General features: G+C 42.3%; 1 protein-coding gene across 1 annotated transcript in view; it reads right to left on the bottom strand.

Moving 5' to 3' along the window:
- Positions 1-4,101: 4,101 nt before the first annotated feature.
- Positions 4,102-20,722, bottom strand: part of MAPK11 (mitogen-activated protein kinase 11) — a 52,738-nt gene continuing 36,117 nt past the window's right edge. Inside the window, exons 7-12 of the mRNA XM_081023799.1 lie at positions 19,809-19,923; positions 19,592-19,663; positions 16,617-16,696; positions 11,033-11,111; positions 8,953-9,126; positions 4,102-4,998 (exon numbers count right to left, since the gene is read on the bottom strand). Coding sequence (XP_080879925.1) covers positions 4,925-4,998; positions 8,953-9,126; positions 11,033-11,111; positions 16,617-16,696; positions 19,592-19,663; positions 19,809-19,923 — 594 coding nt within the window. The 3' untranslated portion in view covers positions 4,102-4,924. The remainder of the gene's footprint in view (positions 4,999-8,952; positions 9,127-11,032; positions 11,112-16,616; positions 16,697-19,591; positions 19,664-19,808; positions 19,924-20,722) is intronic.

The raw sequence follows: 20,722 nt of genomic DNA, 5'->3' as shown, positions 1-20,722 counted from the left end.
CTTCTCCTTAATTGTATTTCAGTTCAATAATTACTTTGATACATATTTTGTTATGTGCAAATAGCTTAGATCCATAAATTACCATATAGCATATATTCGACACAAAAAACACATAGCTGTCAACTTTTCCCTTTTCTTGCGAGGAATCCTATTCGGAAAAAGGGAATTTCCCTTAAAAAGGGGGAAATGTTGACAGCTATGAAAAAACAGCGACAATTTGTTGTTGACAAAGGACAGCTGGACATATAAAGGGCTCCATTACCTTTAGTAGCTTAGGGCCTCATCAAACCTAAATCTGGCCCTGTATATACACTCCAACACATAAATATCTCTTTTGTTTTGTCGACTTCCCAACCCGTTTCCCATGGTGGTATTTTTTATTTCTCCCCCTTTGCTGCACCATATTTTTTATTTCTTATACCATAGGAGCCAACTCCTAGGGGCTGAGGGGGTCTTTGCCCCCCACAAAATATTTGAGGGAGCTCCCCCTAAAGTTGATGGGCATAGTCATTCAAATCGATCACATGTCATGTCATCAATTATGTGGTTCAGGGCTTACCTGGCCCTTCCTAATGTTTTCTTCAAGGTGGCACCCGGGTCTTATACCATAACAATAATCTCTAATTCCTTCTGTTTCTCATAGTTCAAATCCTCCTCGTGAATTCGTCATACTATAGCATTTCTTTCAGTAATCCGAATAAGGCTTCCATTCTTCCACAAAACTATCACCATTAAGTTCTCTTATTTTGGCTGTTAACTTTGCCACTCAACAAAAGGGAGCTTATCTGTGTCAATTCCACATAGCCCATCACCTTACTTACCCTTTCTTCTTTGGAGGGAACTTATTCCTTCCATTTTTGTACATAAAGAATGGAAATGGCGGGAAAGAGAAATCGTTTTTTATCTCCTCTTAAATAAGCACTATGGTTTCTACATTGTTGTTTGCGTGTGGGGGTTGCACTTTTGATTGTCAAGTATCACCTTTGAGATGGTTGGCTAGAAAGTGGATTTTGTAATTGAACTGTCCCTGGTGATTCAAACTAAATACACATCTTGCAGTTTTAAGAGCCTCTTCCACAGTGCTCAGTCAAGGCATGAAAGCAACATCTGGTATACAGACATAATGCATCTGGACTTGGAAGCTCTACTCAGTCACGAACTTCCAAATCCAGTAGCAGTGTAACTTATTTGTCTTTATACTGTTGTTATTTTTCATTCATGCACAGCACACACACACACACACACACACACACACACACACACACACCCTGTTAGTGAATCTGGCAATTCTTCTCCAGATACATTTTATCCATGGTATCTTTTCATGTGCCTGATTTTCCATCCCCATCTATGTCAACAAACAATGAAGTTCCTGAGTGAAAATAGTGGATTAGGAACAAGAAAGAGACTTGTGGAACCTTGAATACGAATAAATTTAATTAGGGTATATAATTCAAATTATTTACAGTTTGCCAATTCTGGAACAGTCCAGTAAATTACACCGCACTATTTTTCTATAAGCATCAAGAACCATGAATGTAAGTAGCTGCTGCGACTTGCAAAATTAATTCAATTGCTACCCTATCATCTCTTTCATAAGCAGGGCAGCTAAAAAATGGGAAAGGGTGCATTCCCCACATTTTTCCTTATATGTGTTTGTGATTGGAGTCTGCAGCTGGTTTACTTGCAATTGCAGGATTTGTGGCAGACTTGTTACTTCCTTCGCAGAACTGTGTGACTCATTCACCTCTAGCAATAACTGTCTGTTTTGCATATCATGGTTAATCCACCTTAACCTTGCCTGTAAGTGGGAGGTAAAAATTGTGGCCATCACAAATAACTCACCAAAAGGGAGATTTGCCACAGGCTGAACTAAAGAGTGTCTGCGGTGACCCAGTATTTACAAGATTTGGCGTTGTTTCCAAATGGTTCCAGGAGAGTACCTGTTTTTAGGGTTGACGGAGACTGTCTCTTTCGACATTATGCTTTGGGCAGAGAGGCAGTCATGAAAAACATGACAAACATGCCTTGTTTTCTGTCACACCTCTGGGCTTATAGGCCAGAACAATTTTTGAAGTGGAAGCATCATAGGAAATGAGCTTTGGTACCATGATTGTCTCTCTGCATGGTAGCAAACAGCACACAGTGGAAGGAATCCATTTCAGTGGAATTGGACCTTGGTTCCTAACAGCAGGGCCACCAAACTTAACAATAGCACATTGGAAAATAACTGGTTTGTTATGAGCTATCCTTGCCAGCAGCTTCATCAAAGAGATTTTTAAAAAAACTGCGTTACCGTAGGATCAATCAGGTTAACAAGGTGAGAAGGAACGATAACAGAAATACAAAATCAATCCTGTGCGTAGGAGTATATTCCAGCTGGTGGTCTGTATTTATTTGGGCACGCTAGTGTCGTTTTGGAACAAGAATATATTCTATAACCTGCACATTTGCTGGAACATTACACACAAATAACCAACAGTTGTCGGAAGCACAAAATACAAAAGGGTTGCATAACCAACATGCGAGACAGTTCCCTTCTGCATTTGGGAAGACTGCCAATATTCATAGCTTGGACTCTTGAAGAAGCCAAACAATTTTTTTTTTTTAATGACTTCCCGTTTTTTGCAGCTCCTTGCTTCCAGCTGGCTTTTGACAGAAATTGTAGCAGTGGGATTTCCTGCTTCGGCACGGAGGGTGGATGAGATGGACTTTGGAGGCCCTTTGCAAACTCTTGAGTGTGTGACCAACTGTTTACATTTCCCTGCTTTATGCTAGTGTGAACAGATCTGCCAAGGCAGGCACATCATACTTCTGGTGATGGGCTCTAGTCTACAAAAGCTTACGCCACAGTACACCTGTTAAGTCTTTTAGGGTGCCACAAAACTGTTGTGTATGAGGGTAACCCCAGGATCAAAGATGGTACACTGAGAGATTCTGAAATATTAAACCTTGCCAAATTTTCCATGTCAAGATTTTAATATACAATTTTATCAGCCATTCACTCCCTTTCTGAGGACGTTCAAAACAGCAAGTACCTAGAAGGTCGAACTGCCACTTCATATTGGTGTGGAAGTGGTTTTTTCTGTATTAGCTGGCTTCCAGTATTTCAGGGAACTTGCAGCCTTCCAAATATTGGACTCCCAACTTCCATCAGAAGACACCTGAAGGCAGCGCTGTTTAGGGAAGTGTTTAATGTTTAACAGACTATTGTATTTTAATATTTTGTTGGAAGCCACCCAGAGTTGCTGGGGAAACCCAGCCAGATGGGCGGGGTATAAATAAATCATCATCATCATCATCCTGACTTAGCTATGCTGACTTGAGATGATGGAAGTTGGAATCCAACAACATCTGGAGGACCACAGGTTCACCACTCCCGTATTATACCAACAATATTCAGGTGGCTCTTGCATGGGATAGTTCAAACTGACTCACTTGTGTGGACAACTTCTTTACAAAAACAGTTTCCATATGGTTCCCTGTTCCAAGTAGCTACTGTGTCATTATCTATTAGTTTATCCCAAGAGATGCTCAAGACGCTGCTCCCCAATTTTGGAACCTTCCAGCAATGAGACCAAGTGTATCTATCTCCCTAGGGAAGGGGTCACCACTGAGAAAGCCCTGTCCCAGATACCTCCAGCAAGATGGCTCTTGGCTGGAGGACTAGAGAACAGGGCCTCAGAAACTACTCTTAATGGCTAGGCCGGCTTACATAGCAGAACGGAGCCTCAGGTGTGTGTGTGTGTGTGTGTGCACGCGCGCAAACATACAAAGACTCTTTAACTCCAAGGCTGCTTTTTCCAGAGAAAGCTCCTAAGTGACATTATGAAAGAGGAAGTGTCCCATTTATGAGGCAAGCAGAGACCTACCAGTCTCAGATCTGAACTAGATGTATTTAATGGACATACTGATATACACATTACCATACGCCGGCCAGAGTTGTCCACCCACTTCTTTATACGTTCTGTAGTATGCTGCAGATTTTATTTTATTTTTAATCCAAAGACATTCTAGTTTCAGCTCATGCACAGCACATACATTTTTACCCAGATTAAAATTAATTGCCATCATAAAAAATTTTAAAGCACAGGAAACATGTTTTGTTTTCAAAACAGTTTATTGACAGGGGAGCAACAGGCACTCCAAAATTACAGAGAAAGTGCTCTAGTGGGGAGCTAGATCTTCAAAGAACTCAAATGTGTGCGATAAATTCCACTCATTAGAACTTGACACAGTGGACCATTTTAGGGCTAGATCACTAGTAAAACTGTGCTCTGCAGTTTTCTACAACTATAGGAAAAATGACGGCAAACTCTAATGACAAAACAATGATCTGACTCTCTGACTTCCAACTGTCGGTCAATCACTCCAGAAACTCTTAGCATGGTCATGAAAACCACTACAGGTATCTATTATGACTAAATTACTACAGTGGCCCCTTCTCCTAAAGGCACTATCTATAAATTAAAAAATAAAATAAACATAACACAACATAGAATTAAGGTAACTCTTAAAAATAATAAACTGCTTGTATGGGCTTCTATTTTTGTTTCAACATACATTCATGCTTTAACTGTACAACCTCAAAATAATATTAAAATCACCGTTTTTGGCATCACAACCAATAGAATGAGACATGCAGAGAAGACACAGTTTTTTTTGTAAAAAAACAAACCCTCAGTGCATCATTTGTCATAATGAAGCAGTTCTTAATGTTCTGTAATTATTACATTCGTAGTACAAGGCAAAACACACCCCGGATACATTTTCCTTCAGCGCTATTTATCTGCTTTCCCATAGCTTTTCCAAGATCTTTGGATAGTAAAATCTACGCTTGTGGTAAATGAAATTAAATTGCAATGCAATCCGTTTAATAGTCTTCATAGTACAGCATGGCAAAAAAAAGGATAAGGTTCTGGATTTATTGTTCAATTTCAAGGCTATCCATCTTTAAATCGGGTGGTTTGAAGCTGATCACTTCTTCATATGTAAGTTCTTGAATGAGAGAGAGAGAGAAAAAAAAAACAACCAAAGTGAATATGAAATATTAGTAATTTAGATATGCATCAGGGCATTGACGGCAGAAGGAACACACATATTCCAGGAAATGTCTGTGGTTGTTCGCTTTCTCAACACACACACACACACACACACACACACACACACACATTTAATATACCAAGAACCTGAACCTCAGATTTGCTGTGCCAATAACCATATACTGAAGGATAGGCTGTGCTGACTACTGTACTGTAACAAACCATGGCTATAAAATCCCTAAAAAGACATTTTTCTCTAGCACTGAGGATGAATGACCCAACTCTGCAGGAAAACAATCAGCTCCAGTAGACAGATTTCTGCATGTCTTGCCGATGACCGTTTAAATACATTTCCCCATCTGTGTAAGGATCCTAACTCCTAATGAACTGAAGTCTCGCTTTTTAAAATAAAAAAATTGGAATGCACAGTCCATATCAGGAACACACAGTGTCATCTGACTAGTTTGCCCAGGATACAAAATAACACAATTTCCCCACATTGACACGGACATATAAACTACAGAAACTTTCCTTAAATTTGAATGAAAGTACCTACCTGTCTGGCTATTTAGTTTGAATGATCTCATGGATGCAAAACTTTAACGTTCTGCTTGCACACAGACGGACACTGCTTAAATTAAAATAGAACAGCTGAGCGTAGAAAAATGGTCTCTCTCACACTCAGACATGGTGGAGGTGATGGAGATGAGATGTAGTATTAAAAGAACAACAACTGGTTTCTGGGTCAATATCAAGGTACTTGTAGTAGTGTTTAAAGTCCTAAATAATGTAGCCCCACCCCACAAAACTGAGCAATAATCTCTTCCCCCCCTCACCCACTTAGGTGTTAAGATCAGTAGATCTTATGTTAGTGACATTACTATACTTACAAATTAAATTAAAAGCCCACCCAGTTCTTCTGAAAGAACCAGATAAGGCAGCTCTAGGGGGAAATCTTAGCATCTGGATGCTGATGAGAACTAATGCTAACATAGTTTGAAACACTTTAAATTTCAAAACATTGCTTCTACAACTTTAAGATGGTTTATGGTGGAATACAGTACAAAACCTCTAAAACATGGAGCGAAAGCTTTTATGAAACTAAAACAGACATTTTAAAAATCGAAACTTAAGAGAGAAAGAATCAAAAAGTGTTATGATTGATGATGGTTGGCCACATCACAGCAACAATCTCTGGGAAAACAACGTATCTTTCTAAAATCGAAAGCCCAGTGTATGTAAGGATTTCACTTCTGCTTTTCTTTGTGAGTTTTGCTAGAAGGCATTTCACTGAAACATTCCTTATATAATACCCGTCTTTGGGTGAAGTGCATGCGAATAATAATAAAACCAGCTTGCCTCAACATTTCAAGTGGTAGGGGGGAAAATACAACTGTGTCCTCTGCCTCTTTAAACCAAGGGTTGTCTATTATTTAAAGAAAGGGAGGTTACTGCATTTTACAGAAATAAATGTTGATAGGCAGTGTGTGTGTGTGTGGGGGGGGTGAATTAGTGTGTAACAAAGAACTTCTTTCTCACGGTGTGAATACACATTCCCACCCCCCACCCCCACCCAGTGAATGGTAATTTGTTATGAGGTTATTTTGTAAAGACTAGCATAGGCTTCCTCAACTTTGGCCCTCCAGATGTTTTTGGCCTACAACTCCCATGATGCCTAGCTAGAAGGACCAGTGGTCAGGGATGATGGGAATTGTATTCTCAAAAACATCTGGAGGGCTGAGGTTGAGGAAGTCTGGTCTAGCAGAAGGTGGACTCCCTAGCTATGCAACTGGGCAGGCTATCTTATCCCAGATTGGTGGATAAGGACTACCATCACCATCAAGTTGTGGAAAATACGCCACAAAAATCTCTCAGCTAAAGTATTTCCATAGCACACATGTGTGCATTGACTTAGAATCATAGAATCATAGAGTTGGAAGAGACCACAAGGGCCATCGAGTCCAACCCCCTGCCAAGCAGGAAACACCATCAGAGCACTCCTGACATATGGTTGTCAAGCCTCTGCTTAAAGACCTCCAAAGAAGGAGACTCCACCACACTCCTTGGCAGCAAATTCCACTGTTGAACAGCTCTTACTGTCAGGAAGTTCTTCCTAATGTTTAGGTGGAATCTTCTTTCTTGTAGTTTGGATCCATTGCTCCGTGTCTGCTTCTCTGGAGCAGCAGAAAACAACCTTTCTCCCTCCTCTATGTGACATCCTTTTATATATTTGAACATGGCTATCATATCACCCCTTAACCTCCTCTTCTCCAGGCTAAACATGCCCAGCTCCCTTAGCCGTTCCTCATAAGGCATCGTTTCCAGGCCTTCGACCATTTTGGTTGCCCTCCTCTGGACACGTTCCAGTTTGTCAGTGTCCTTCTTGAACTGTGGTGCCCAGAACTGGACACAGTACTCCAGGTGAGGTCTGACCAGAGCAGAATACAGTGGCACTATTACTTCCCTTGATCTAGATGCTATACTCCTATTGATGCAGCCCAGAATTGCATTGGCTTTTTTAGCTGACTTAAAATTCTTTTAATTGGGCCACAGGGTACATTGAGAGATTTGTTATGCACACTTACTTGGGAGCAAGCAGTATTGAACTCAGTGGGACTCACTTCCAAATAAACATGCATAAGTTCAGGCTGCTAAATGAAAGGGTGCAAGTGTTTAAACTCCACCAAGTAAGAAGAAAGTATCTGAATACACTGGTAGCAAGCAGCAAGTCGATGTTCAGATCCCTGCACCTAACTAGAGTGCAGGTGGAATTGTCTCTTGACTCAGCAGTCAAAAGAGGAAAAATCAAATTGGAATGTGTGTGTATCAGTGTTTCCCAGACTTGGGTCACCAGCTGTTTTTGGACTACAACTCCCATCATCCCTAGCTGGTAAGACCAGTGGTCAAGGATGATGGGAACTGTAGTCCAAAAGCAGCTGGAGACCCAAGTTTGGGAAACACTGGGGGAGTTGAAGGTGATGCCCTATGTGTTGAGCACACAACACAATAAAAGAACACAGGCTAGAACCCGAACATAAGGCGGAAGTTCATGGAAAGAAATTTTACTGCATCCCCTGAAAATGCTCTCTGGAGATAGGGTGCGGAAGGCTCATCAGAAAGGAACAAAGGTGGAACAGGAAGCTTCTGTTAACTTGAATGTTGTATTAGGGCTCATGTCAAATTTCAGACAATAAATCCTGCCCTCCATTTTCCGACTCTCCATCCCACATTGTTGAGGGGTTCTTTCAACCCTTCAGAGAGGCTTCTGAATGCTGTTAGCATAGGATATTTTGCACAAAGCGAGTTGCGTGTTTATGTAATTTTCGGGTGCTGGTCTTCATTCACTTCTTAAACCTGAAACAATATCCCTTGCTAGCAAAAAAAAGAATGTTGCCCGTGGCATTATTTAAAACTTCAAGGTGCCAGTGAGGGCCTTACTCTGTTTAAATAATGTCACAGGCAACATGTTTTGCTAGCAAGGGATATTCTTTGTCACTTTAGCCTTGAGCAGAAATGAGACTATATATCTTAAGAGGTTGTTAACATCCAGTGGCTAAGGTTAAAGCAAACATCTGAAGTAATTCTAGCAAGAAGCTACAGGTCCCATAGTTCACAATGTACATGCCAGGGCCAGTTCCTATCAAATGTTTGCAAGTTCTGAACAAATGGCTTTTCCTTCTTTACATTTCAAAATAAAGCTTAACCAAAATAAACAAAAAAATAGAAATCCCCTCAAGTCACTGATAACTGAGCAAAACCAGGCAAAGAGATTTTATTTCCTTATGAAGTCCTAAAAATGGAATCAAAGAGTTCTGTAAAAACTGTCTAAAAACCCAATTTTCTTTGGTCTTCTAGAATCTGGGGTGGGGGTTGCTCTGCATGTCAAGTGCAGAACGACAGACTTCTTTACCTTTCCATTCATCTATAATCCGTTCTTTATTCTCTATTGATTCATCATACAGTTCTGCCTCAGGTTCATCATCAGGATCGTGGTATTGTACAAAGTAAGGATGCGCAAGTGCTTCTGATGCTGTTATTCTTTTATCGCTATCCAGTATAAGCATTTTCTCAAGAAGATCTACAGCTAGGATTAAAAGAAAATAAAATCCAAAATTCACTTTACCACCATCATCAGGAAAACTGAAATATCTTGAGTAAAATGTTGCATGCCTTCCACAACCTAATCTCAAAGTTGCAAAATATTTATTTTAAAAACATTAACCAAAGGAAAATATAGCATTATAAACATGTTTATTTGGTACCACTTTGCACAAAGCATTTTGTATCTGGGAATCAGTTCCCAGGCACAAAATGCAAACAGTCAAGCATGAAATTACAGATGAACCATGATGAAAAGAAAATAACAGATCCCTGTTTGTGTATATTTTAAAGAAAGAAAATAACGATATATTTACACAGGCATGCTAGATAATTGATGCTTAGCTGAGTTAAGTTTCTACATACAAAACGTATAAAACATCATTTAATTACCAGCACGCTCACAGCTTATTAATTACTAATTAATAACTAGCATGATCACAGCCAATATTAAGTGCTGTCTAGTGGCAAGCACCTTATTTGCTGTGGTAATCTCAGGTGGTTTGTGACATCTGGTTGCCATTAGCTTAGCAATTCTGAATGCTACAGGGTTTGAGAGTGCCTTGAACCAGACTGCTATGTGCTAAGGGTAAACAGGGAGACCTTAGACTTTGAATTAAGAGATCCATGAGTAACCTTGGGCAACGTTTCGGCTGAAAAGCAGGAAGTCAGACCGACAGCTTATGCAATACACAATCTGATCCCCAAACCAAGGCTGCATTTAAGTCCCGCACGATCAATTCTGCTCCCTTCGCAACTGCTGATCTGTGAAAGTGCTGTAAAGGCAAGGAAGGGTGTTGGGCAAGAGGGTGGAGATCCTCAAGGAGGGGGTGGAATATATAGCACAAGTTACTACTATAGTAAGTACACACACATTCACCATCCAGGGCTTTTGTGCTGGTGTATGTTGAAAAAGAGAGGGGCTAGGGAAGGAGGAGGGGGGCAAGATTTGCTAACCCAGTCCACTCTACAAGGCCTTCAGGCAAACAAAAAACAATAAATATTGAACCATAGACTGATGATATATATACTGCCATTCTGGTAACAAGCAGAAGGATAGAGTCAGATAACCAGGAGCTACATAGTAGTTGCTTACAAGCTAACTTACAGTTCCTGAAAATGCATTTTTAGGTAGTTACATGCAGTTAAGCTTCCGGACAACCACAGAAAGGCTGTGATATTGTGTTAAAAAGGCAGGCATTGGATGGAAAATTCATTTTTTAAAAAAGAATTATTCAGTGCCTTGTGCAGTACTTCTGTTGCTAGTCCTAGTAGTCATACCTCATGTTGCGTCCGCTTCAGGTTGAGTTTTTTCAGGTTGCGGACTGCCGAAACCCAGAAGTACTGGAATGGGTTCCGGGTTTCGGCAGTCGCACATGTGCAGACGCGCTGAATCGCAACCCGCGCGTGCACAGACTTGGGGTGTGAACGCTGTGGGTTGAGAATGTGCATCCCACATGGATCACATTCACAACCCGAGTGTCCACTGTATTAGACTAGGGATACGGTCCAAGGATCCTTCATGGAGAACCTTCCAGAGGCAGGTGAGGCAAGAGGCAAAAGGGGACAGAACAATGGAGGCATGTATTACCTTTGTACAGCAGGCTACATTTCAGCCATGCAAAACTCAGGTGTTACCATTCTGGTAAGCAAAAGGTATTATCACATTCACATTCTAGCCAGGCAAAAGCTCTCAAGAAGAATGCAGGGCAGAGCACGGCTTAGAAGAGACACGATGGCTAGTTAAGAGATAGCCTCTTGGGTTGAGGTTCTCCACCCTTATACGAGACTGAAGACGTTTGAAAAATTGACAACACCATACATTTTCTACCTGAGCAGACTGTACCTGTGCAAAACAAGAACAGTAAATACTAAAACCTCCAAGTTCATACCTAATGGGTTGGCTCCACGAAATACTGCTTTCAGATCCTGTTGAGGCATGTGTGGTAGAGATTCTATGTACTTTCTGGCCTGCAATAAAGGAAGGTGGATGCATGTATTTAGGTTTTTGGTTAAAAATATATATATATTCACCCTTGGGGAATCAATACACACAACTCCTTTGGTGCCTAGGCATAAAAAATAATGGCATTTCAACACAACCAGCCATCCCTGAATATTTGCAAGGTTTATAGATATCAATCTGTAAGATAGAGAGTTAATAAAATTGCAACTTGAAGATGAGAGGCAAACCACTTTTTTTGGTTAGCTCTCTTCATCCATCTCACCTCTGCTAAACATGGGTGTAAATCAGATGCTATTGAAGCCCTAGTCTAACCCTGTGACAGAAGAATTAAGTGGAAGGATGGTTGATATTAGGGGGTAACTGGTAGTGTTGCTGAGAAATGATAGTGTATCTGGGTGTGTGTGGGGAGGGGAATAAGATGAGAGAGATAATGAAAGTATATGTCGAAGTATCAGACCCCTGTTATGAAACTTAAGCTAGTGAGTTAGGAAATTAGAACTCTGCCTATAATGACTACTTGTTTTGAATGTTACCTTAATTGCATATATGTTTGCGTTCTCACATATAGTCTGAAGTTCTAACTGTCTGTGTTCTGGCCTGGGTGGATTCCAAAGCTAAACACACCTGAGCCCACAAACCTAATGTAAATGCACAAATATAAAGGGATAGTCCTAATGCTCTCTATAAGACAGCAGGTGGACACGGCAGGTATTTTGAGTGAAGTCTGGACTCAGCAGTGTACCTGAGGGACTGCCCTGAGTGACCCTCAAGGAATATAAAAAAAACCACCTTGTTAAATACATGACTGCAGAATCTCCACAGGTCTATAAGGTGAACTAGAAAAGCAGCGATCAGCAAAGAGGTGTCATATCCTCTATTCCCAGTGGCAACCATATGAATCACGCAGTCATCATCGCTTTAACAGGCATCAGAAATGTCAAAATGTACTGTCACAGCAATAAAAAGGGCAGAAGTGACATTCTTGCTCATACACACTTTGAAACCTAAACTGTATTTTTTGGCCAATTATATTCATTATTGTCTATTCCATGTTTTCCTGCTCACTTCCGTTTTTCATATGAAAAATCATTCAGGTCAGACATTACCACACCCATGCCACTCTCATGAGCTGAAAATTACAGCCTCCTGAAGCTGCTTTCATTAAAAGCAAATAACTACATTCGTTAGGTATGCATTTGAAAAGAGAGTTTTAATAGGACTTTGGGATTTACTACACAGCAAGTGTTTGACGTGGGTGGCACTGTGGTCTAAACCGCAGAGCCTAGGGCTTGCGGTTCGAATCCTGGCAACGGGGTGAGCTCCCCGTTGGCACTGTGGTCTAAACCGCAGAGCCTAGGGCTTGCAGTTCGAATCCTGGCAACGGGGTGAGCTCCCGTTCTCTGAGCTCCTGTTGCTCAGTCCCAGCCTCTGCCCACCTAGCACTTTGAAAGCACATCAAAGTGCAAATAGATAAATAGGCACCGCTCCTGCGGGAAGGTAAACGGCGTTTCCGTGCGCTGTTCTGGTTTGCCAGAAGTGGCTTAGTCATGCTGGCCACACGACCTGGAAAAACTGTCTGCGGACAAACGCCGGCTCCCTCAGCTAGTAAAGTGAGATGAGCACTGTGACCCCAGAGTTGTCCGCGACTGGACTTAACGGTCAGGGACCCCTTTACCTTAAGTGTTTGACTAACTTACTTGCAAGTCTCCACATGCACCCTTCTTCAGAACCCAGAACACTTATAATTGGCATTCTGGGAACATCACCAGAAACACCTCAGGAAATGGTCAGAGACAGCTATGATTGGGGAAGGATATGGCCAAGCAACCAAGAGCAGCTCAGAGTACAACAGAGAAACAGGAAGAACAGAAAACCTAAAGTAATAACTTTTGTAATTCCCTATCGAGGAATAGGGAAATCTGGGCGGCTCCCAACAGAATATTAAAAACACGATAAAAGATCAAATATTAAAAGCTTCTCTAAACAGGGCTGATTTCAGATGTCTTCTAAAAGCCAGATAGTTGTGTATTTCCTGGACATCTGATGGGAGGGTGTTCCACAGGGTGGGCCCCACTACCGAGAAGGTCCTCTGCCTGGTTCCCTGTAACCTCACTTCTTGCAGTGAGGGAACCGCCAGAAGGCCCTCAGAGCTAGGCAGAACGATGGGGGTGGAGACACTCCTTCAGGTATACTGAGCCGAGGCCATTTAGGGTTTTAAAGGTCAGCGCCAAAACTTTGAATTGTGCTCAGAAACGTACTGGGAGCCAATGAAGGTCTTTCAGGACCGGTGTTATATGGTCTCGGCAGCTACTCTCAGTCACCAGTCTAGCTGCCACATTCTGGATTAGTTGTAGTTTCCAGGTCACCGTCAAAGGTAGTCCCACATAGAGCGCATTGCAGTGGTCCAAGCGAGAGATAACTAGAGCATGCACCACTCTGGCGAGACAGTCTGTGGGCAGTTAGGGTCTCAGCCCATGTACCAGATGGAGCTGGTAGACAGCCGCCCTGGACACAGAATTGACCTGTGCCTCCATGGACAGCTGTGAGTCCAGAATGACTCCCAGGCTGCGCACCTGGTCCTTCAGGGGCACATTTATCCCATTCAGGACCAGGGAGTTCCCCACACTCGCCCATCCCCTGTCCCCCCAAAACAGTACTTCTGTCTTGTCAGGATTCAACCTGAAGACGGGGGTAGTTCTTCATCAGGAATTAATGACGTACATTTGAGTTAAAAACATGCAAGCAGACAACAATACTCTCATGTTATTGGCTTGGGCATTTTTCTAAGTACCTGCAAGTTTTAATTTCTCTCCTTAACGTTTTTTATGCTTTTTATAACAAAGCCACTATCACGGCATCCTAATTAACAGCCATACTTTTCATTGCTTGCCATCATTATTTGTTCACAAAATGGGTAGATAATGAATCCCTCAACTGCCCCCTTTAATCTCACTACTATTATAATCTTTCAATTATCCATTTAATCTCACCCAATATGTTTAATGGCATTTAAGTGTGTAATTTGCAAAACAGGCATTTATTCCAAAAATGCTACCGGCAAGTCTTTAACTAAACACAGAGACATATTTGACTTAGACTGTTCTCGTGTGCCCTCTTGTAATTCTGCTGAATATTTTAAAGATGCCATTTCCAGTTGCTGTGTATTAAATAGATTCAGCTTTGTAGAGGCATGGAGTGGGATGAGAATCATCCAAAAGTATCGTTTGAGCAATCACCCAAGGAGCAGTAGTTGGGGAAGGAGAGTGATTTCAATGCCCCCGCGTTCTGTGTCAAAACAGAGTACGGTATTTTCCAGTCTATAAGACACCCCCATCTATAAGACACCCCCAAATTTTTGACATTATTTTAAAGGAAAAAACCCTAGTCTTATACACGGAAAAATACGGTATATTAAATAGCACAAGTTCCCCAGGATTCCCATTGAAAACACATAGAACAGAGACGGTGATAAACTTAGTGGCTTGCTTTGCATGTCACATTAAGTCAAACCTTGGTTACAACTAGAAGGCGCTATATGATGATTCCAGGTTTCAGCCATAGTTTAGATCAATGCATGGTGTCAACAGCAAAAATGCCTGTGACAATGCGACCATGACCTCTTGTGGGAGCCTGCATGTGGTTGCACTAACTAAACCATGGTTTGGCTTAGTGTGACGTGCAAACCAGTGTTTCTACAGTTGTGGCATAAATTACTAAAATAATCTACAGCTAATTGTGGACAATGATCCTTTTTTCTAAGAGTGCGCTGTGGTCTAAACCACTGAGCCTCTTGGGCTTGCCGATCAGAAGGTCGGTGGTTTGAATCCCTGCGACGGGGTGAACTCCCGTTGCTCTGTCCCAGCTCCTGCCAACCTAGCAGTTTGAAAGCATGCCAAAAAGTGCAAGTAGATAAATAGGTACCACTCCAGTAGGAAGGTAAACGGCATTTCCGTGTGCTGCTCTGGTTTTGATGTTCTATTGCGCCAGAAGCGGCTTAGTCATGCTGGCCACATGACCCGGAAAAACTGTGGACAAACACCAGCTCTCTCGGCTTGTAAAGTGAGATGAGCGCTGCAACTCCAGAGTTGTCTGCGAGTGGACTTAACTATCAGGGGTCCTTTACCTTTACCTTGTCTGATAGGTCTGTTGTCATTTAGAGACTCACAACCAACAATGGACCACCCAACAATGATACAAACCAGGGTCATGCCTGCAGCAATCCACACTTTCCTGACAATCTACTCCTACAAAACTACCTGTAGGGCCCAAAAACATTAACCATACCACCAGGGATTCATTACACATACATTCTCCAACATTATATACGCTACACCTTTCAGCCTCATATCAATTTCTATGCAAGAGAATAAATGGACACAACTATGGCATCCATAATATCCCACTAATTTCTGAATGTTGCCAATGTTTCAGTCTCCTGGGACATGCTAACCTCAAAATCACCACACTTCACCATAAAAGGCTTCAAAAGGAGACTATAGCATAACATTTATAAACTAGAATTTATCAGCAAATTCAATCTTATTCGAATTGGACTTCATCAGGACTGTGTGCTTCTTTCCCACTACAGGTGTTAAATTAACACAGCATAGCAAGAAAGTATTATCTCCAGCGACTGCATTTGTCAATGGTTTACGTTGTATGTAATCTGCCTATTGAATGCAATGTCATGGGTTCAAGTCCACAAAATCTTATGCCACGATAATATTTTTAGTTCTTAAAAATATGCTTTTCTCTCTGTTTTTTTTGCCCCTAATCTAGATACCCCCCTGGAATAAGCAACCATGTATACATTCTAACCATGCTTAGAAAATGGCATCTATATTATGTGTTTGCTATGGCTTTCCCATTTACTTGTCTTTCATAGGTTGCTTAGATTACGTTGCCTACAAACCAAAAGCTGTGGATCTCCTTTTCTTCACAAACCCACAATAAAAGGTAAAGGGGACCCCAGACCATTAGGTCCAGTCGTGACCGACTCTGGGGTTGCGGCGCTCATCTCGCTTTATTGGCCGAGGGAGCTGGCGTTTGTCTGTAGACAGCTTCTGGGTCATATGGCCAGCATGACTAAGACGCTTCCGGCGAACCACAGCAGCGAACGGAAACACCGTTTACCTTCCCGCTGGAGCGGTACCTATTTATCTACTTGCACTTTGACGTGCTTTCGAACTGCTAGGTTGGCAGGAGCAGGGACCAAGCAACGGGAGCTCAGTCCATCGTGGGGATTTGAACCGCCGACCTTCTTATCGGCAAGTCCTAGGCTCTGTGGTTTAACCCACAGCGCCACCCGCATCCCAAATCCACAATGGGATTGTATTAAAAACACCTAGCATCTTTTAACATTCTAAAATTCACCGCTCACACATGATTACCATTAACTGCTTTAAAAAGCTTCGTAAATTGAAAACATTTTGTTCCTGTACAACTCAGGAAACCAACATGAGACAGCAAATAGATCTCAGTGATTATTCTTAGTGAAACATTGCACTTACATGCTCTGATGAGATTTTCTTGAGAAGTTCAGAACTGGGTGTACCAACCACTTCCATTATTCGTTTCAGCTGGTCAATATCTGTACAAATTTAAGAAAGCTACAGGAAACGTGGGGAAATAGCAGATGAGCAGCTTGCTTACATAAATTGCCAAACCCGTGTCCAACCGCTGCTTAATCTACTCCGTTATCTAATGGTGGAAGTTTAGAGAAGTAGACTTTTCTTATGCCATAAAGCTCTTTGCAGACAAAGTGCAGTCTTATACTTCACCAGACAATGGAAACTGAAACAGAGTTATACTGTATATGTCTTTAAGTCCTCGGCTATATTAGCTGAATGATCCATTGGTCTTTTTAGGAAATGATAAGAGTTTAGTAGAAATCTCAGATTTGGTTGTTATGAGAGTGTGATCCATCATCAAATACCAAACAAAGCTTATCATTGTATGGGTAGGCCGTGATTGATATATTTCAGCATATATCACAGCCTACCCATACAGTTGTACCTTGGCTCCCAAACGCCCTGGAACTCGGAACGCCGCAAACCCGGAAGTCATTGTTCTGGTTTCCAAACACTCTTTTGGAATCTGAATGTCCGACAGGGCTTTCGCGACTTCTGATTGGTTGCAGGAGCTTCCTGCAGCCAACAAAAGCCATGATTTGGTTTTCGAATGTTTTGGAAGTCGAACAGATTTCCGGAACGGATTCCGTTTGACTTCCAAGGTACAACTCTCTCTGTCTCTCTCTGTCTCTCTTATATATATTATAAACTCTCTAGAACAGCGGTTCTCAACTACAACTCCCATCACCCCTGAGCTCTGGCCTTGCTAGCTAGGGGTGATGGGAGTTGTAGTTCAACAACATCTGGGGACCCACAGGTTGAGAAAGGCAGCTCTAGAAGATAAAAGGAATCACCCAACTATCCATTCTGCCAAAGCTGAAAGCCCTCACACTTCTAAGCCTACAGAGCGTGGTTTATTATGACAGTAGTCCAAGTCGTTCCTCTTCATCCTGGAGAAGAGTGACTAGTGGGGTACCACAGGGTTCTGTCTTGGGCCCGGTCTTATTCAACATCTTTATCAACGACTTGGATGATGGACTCAAGGGCATCCTGATCAAATTTGCAGATGACACCAAACTGGGAGGGGTGGCTAACACCCCAGAGGACAGGATCACACCTTGACAGATTAGAGAACTGGGCAAAAACAAACAAGATGAATTTTAACAGGGAGAAATGTAAAGTATTGCACTTGGGCAAAAAAAATGAGAGGCACAAATACAAGATGGGTGACACCTGGCTTGAGAGCAGTACATGTGAAAAGGATCTAGGAGTCTTGGTTGACCACAAACTTGACATGAGCCAACAGTGTGACGCGGCAGCTAAAAAAGCCAATGCAATTCTGGGCTGCATCAATAGGAGTATAGCATCTAGATCAAGGGAAGTAATAGTGCCACTGTATTCTGCTCTGGTCAGACCTCACCTGGAGTACTGTGTCCAGTTCTGGGCACCACAGTTCAAGAAGGACACTGACAAACTGGAATGTGTCCAGAGGAGGGCAACCAAAATGGTCAAAGGCCTGGAAACGATGCCTTATGAGGAACGGCTAAGGGAGCTGGGCATGTTTAGCCTGGAGAAGAGGAGGTTAAGGGGTGATATGATAGCCATGTTCAAATATATAAAAGGATGTCCCATAGAGGAGGGAGAAAGGTTGTTTTCTGCTGCTCCAGAGAAGCGGACACGGAGCAATGGATCCAAACTACAAGAAAGAAGATTCCACCTAAACATTAGGAAGAACTTCCTGACAGTAAGAGCTGTTCGACAGTGGAATTTGCTGCCAAGGCGTGTGGTGGAGTCTCCTTCTTTGGAGGTCTTTAAGCAGAGGCTTGACAACCATATGTCAGGAGTGCTCTGATGGTGTTTCCTGCTTGGCAGGGGGTTGGACTCGATGGCCCTTGTGGTCTCTTCCAACTCTAGGATTCTATGATTCACTAGGAGTGTGCACAGTTCCTAGTGTTGGCTTTGAAAGGCAAAGCCCTTGTTTTCAGTGAGTACATACTGTCCCTTTCCTCTTCACAAATGAATAAGGAGAGCCCTTATCCACCCATGGTCTTTGGGAAACAAAGCCATCATCTCTTGTATCACTGATGTTTCCTGCTTGGCAGGGGGTTGGACACGATGGCCCTTGTGGTCTCTTCCAACTCTATGATTCTATGATTCATTCTCTAACAGTGCCATTAATAACTGCAGCGGGGAAGCTTTCCCCAGGGTCTTGTTGTTTGCAAATCCATCTCCTTATAAAGGTACCTGCCTGCCCAGTTCCTATGGTTACCTTGCTGGAAGTGATGCTTCCAACATGAGTCATCAAACAACGATGGACACAGAATGTAAGCCTATGGAATCTGTATTCAAAAGTGAACTCAGCACCTGGGATGCATCACCCCACCTATGTTGGTTGGTACCAGCGTTGGAAGTCCCCAAACGGGTTGCTTTCAATATGCTCCAAAACAGGAAAAGAACAGATCGTCTTCAGATAGTCCTGGGTGCTGCTAAATTAGAGAGGGACAATAATTTATATATATATATAATTGTATTATTTTCCCCAGCCGTTCTGGGCCGATACCCTGTGTTTTCCAAGGGAGCTATGAATCTTTTCAGCATATCTGTTCTCCAGCCCAGCAACCACAGTCTTTTTCAAGCTGTTTTTGTATCTGGGTCATTATTTAAATGAAGCGTAGAAAAGCAAAGATTTTAAGCCTACTGTGGCTTAAGGACACAATGTTTGTTACTCTTTATGACCATTATCGCGTCCAGCTGTGGGGGGGGGGGGAAACAGTCACTTTAATGATTACTAATATGTTTGTTGTACCATTTTTTTTGTGTGTGTGTTAAACGGCTAACACTGCTTTAAAAGCATATCTGTGGCACCAGCAGTGCGAGACCCAGAGTATATTTGCACTTGTAGGGGGAAAGGATACAGTCGTTTCCAGGGAAAAGGGCCTTCCCTTTTAGCAGCTCTGCCATGATGCATCCAACTGACCAAATGTCAACTGCCAAAACACAAAACAACCAATCAGAAGGGGCTTTTTTGCCGGGTTGCGGAGAATCTGCATGACAAAGGTATTCCCATCCAAGCCCTTAAGGTACATATTTCATAGCACAACACAAGGAGATTCCCTCCCCGCTCCATCTTACCTGTTTGATTATAATGCATCCAATTCAACATGATTTCCGGGGCTCTGTACCACCGTGTTGCTACATAACCTGTCATTTCATCATCCGTTTGCCGGGCTAAGCCAAAGTCTAAAATCTACAGAATAATAATAATAATGAAATTCCCATTATTTTTATTATATAAATGGTCAAACCTATCTTTCTTCTGGCTCTCATGACTCATCTAAGCCAACAACAGAAACATCGGGTCCATAGCTAACCCACAGTTCCAACAATTAGAGATTTCCTGCTTTCTCTCTACTACCCAAACAGATTCTCCTACAACCAACTTGAGGTGTATCATAGAAAACATCAGGATCATTTGGAGGGAAAAAATAATGTGCGATGTTGCTAGATATAATCATGCAACCCTGCCACTTCTTACTGGAACCCAGAAGTGAGGAGGAACACCTAGGCTCTTTCTAGGTTGTTGACTCCTTTGGCTAGTTTCTCTTTCCTTCGCTGGTCAGAAGAGGCCTAAAGTCAGTATGAACCAACTACGAGGTCACCTAGAAAACTGAGCATTTATATTGACACACGGAGCTTGGCAGATCAGTGACAGTGGTGATGGGGAATTTTTGGTATATTTTGGGAAGGTGCTAGAGGCAGCAGCTGGTTCAGGATTCACACATCAGTCAATCAAAACTGCAGAGGGAAACGCCGGCCCCCCAGATGATTTGGAACTACAATTCCCATCATCCCTGACCACTGGTCCTGTTAGCTAGGGATGATGGGAGTTGTAGTCCCAAAACATCTGGAGGGCCGGAGTTTGCCTATGCCTAAAGCATAAAGGGAGGTGTCCCAGGATTTAGGTATATAGGAAATTGCCTCATATCTGCTCAGACTATTGATCCATCTATCTCAGTCTAATCTACTCCGATGGGCAGTAGCTCTCT

This window comes from Podarcis pityusensis (assembly GCF_964106645.2).
Source record: "Podarcis pityusensis genome assembly, chromosome: 10".
Lineage (NCBI taxonomy): Eukaryota > Metazoa > Chordata > Lepidosauria > Squamata > Lacertidae > Podarcis > Podarcis pityusensis.
This window is presented reverse-complemented; position numbering and strand designations above follow the sequence as displayed.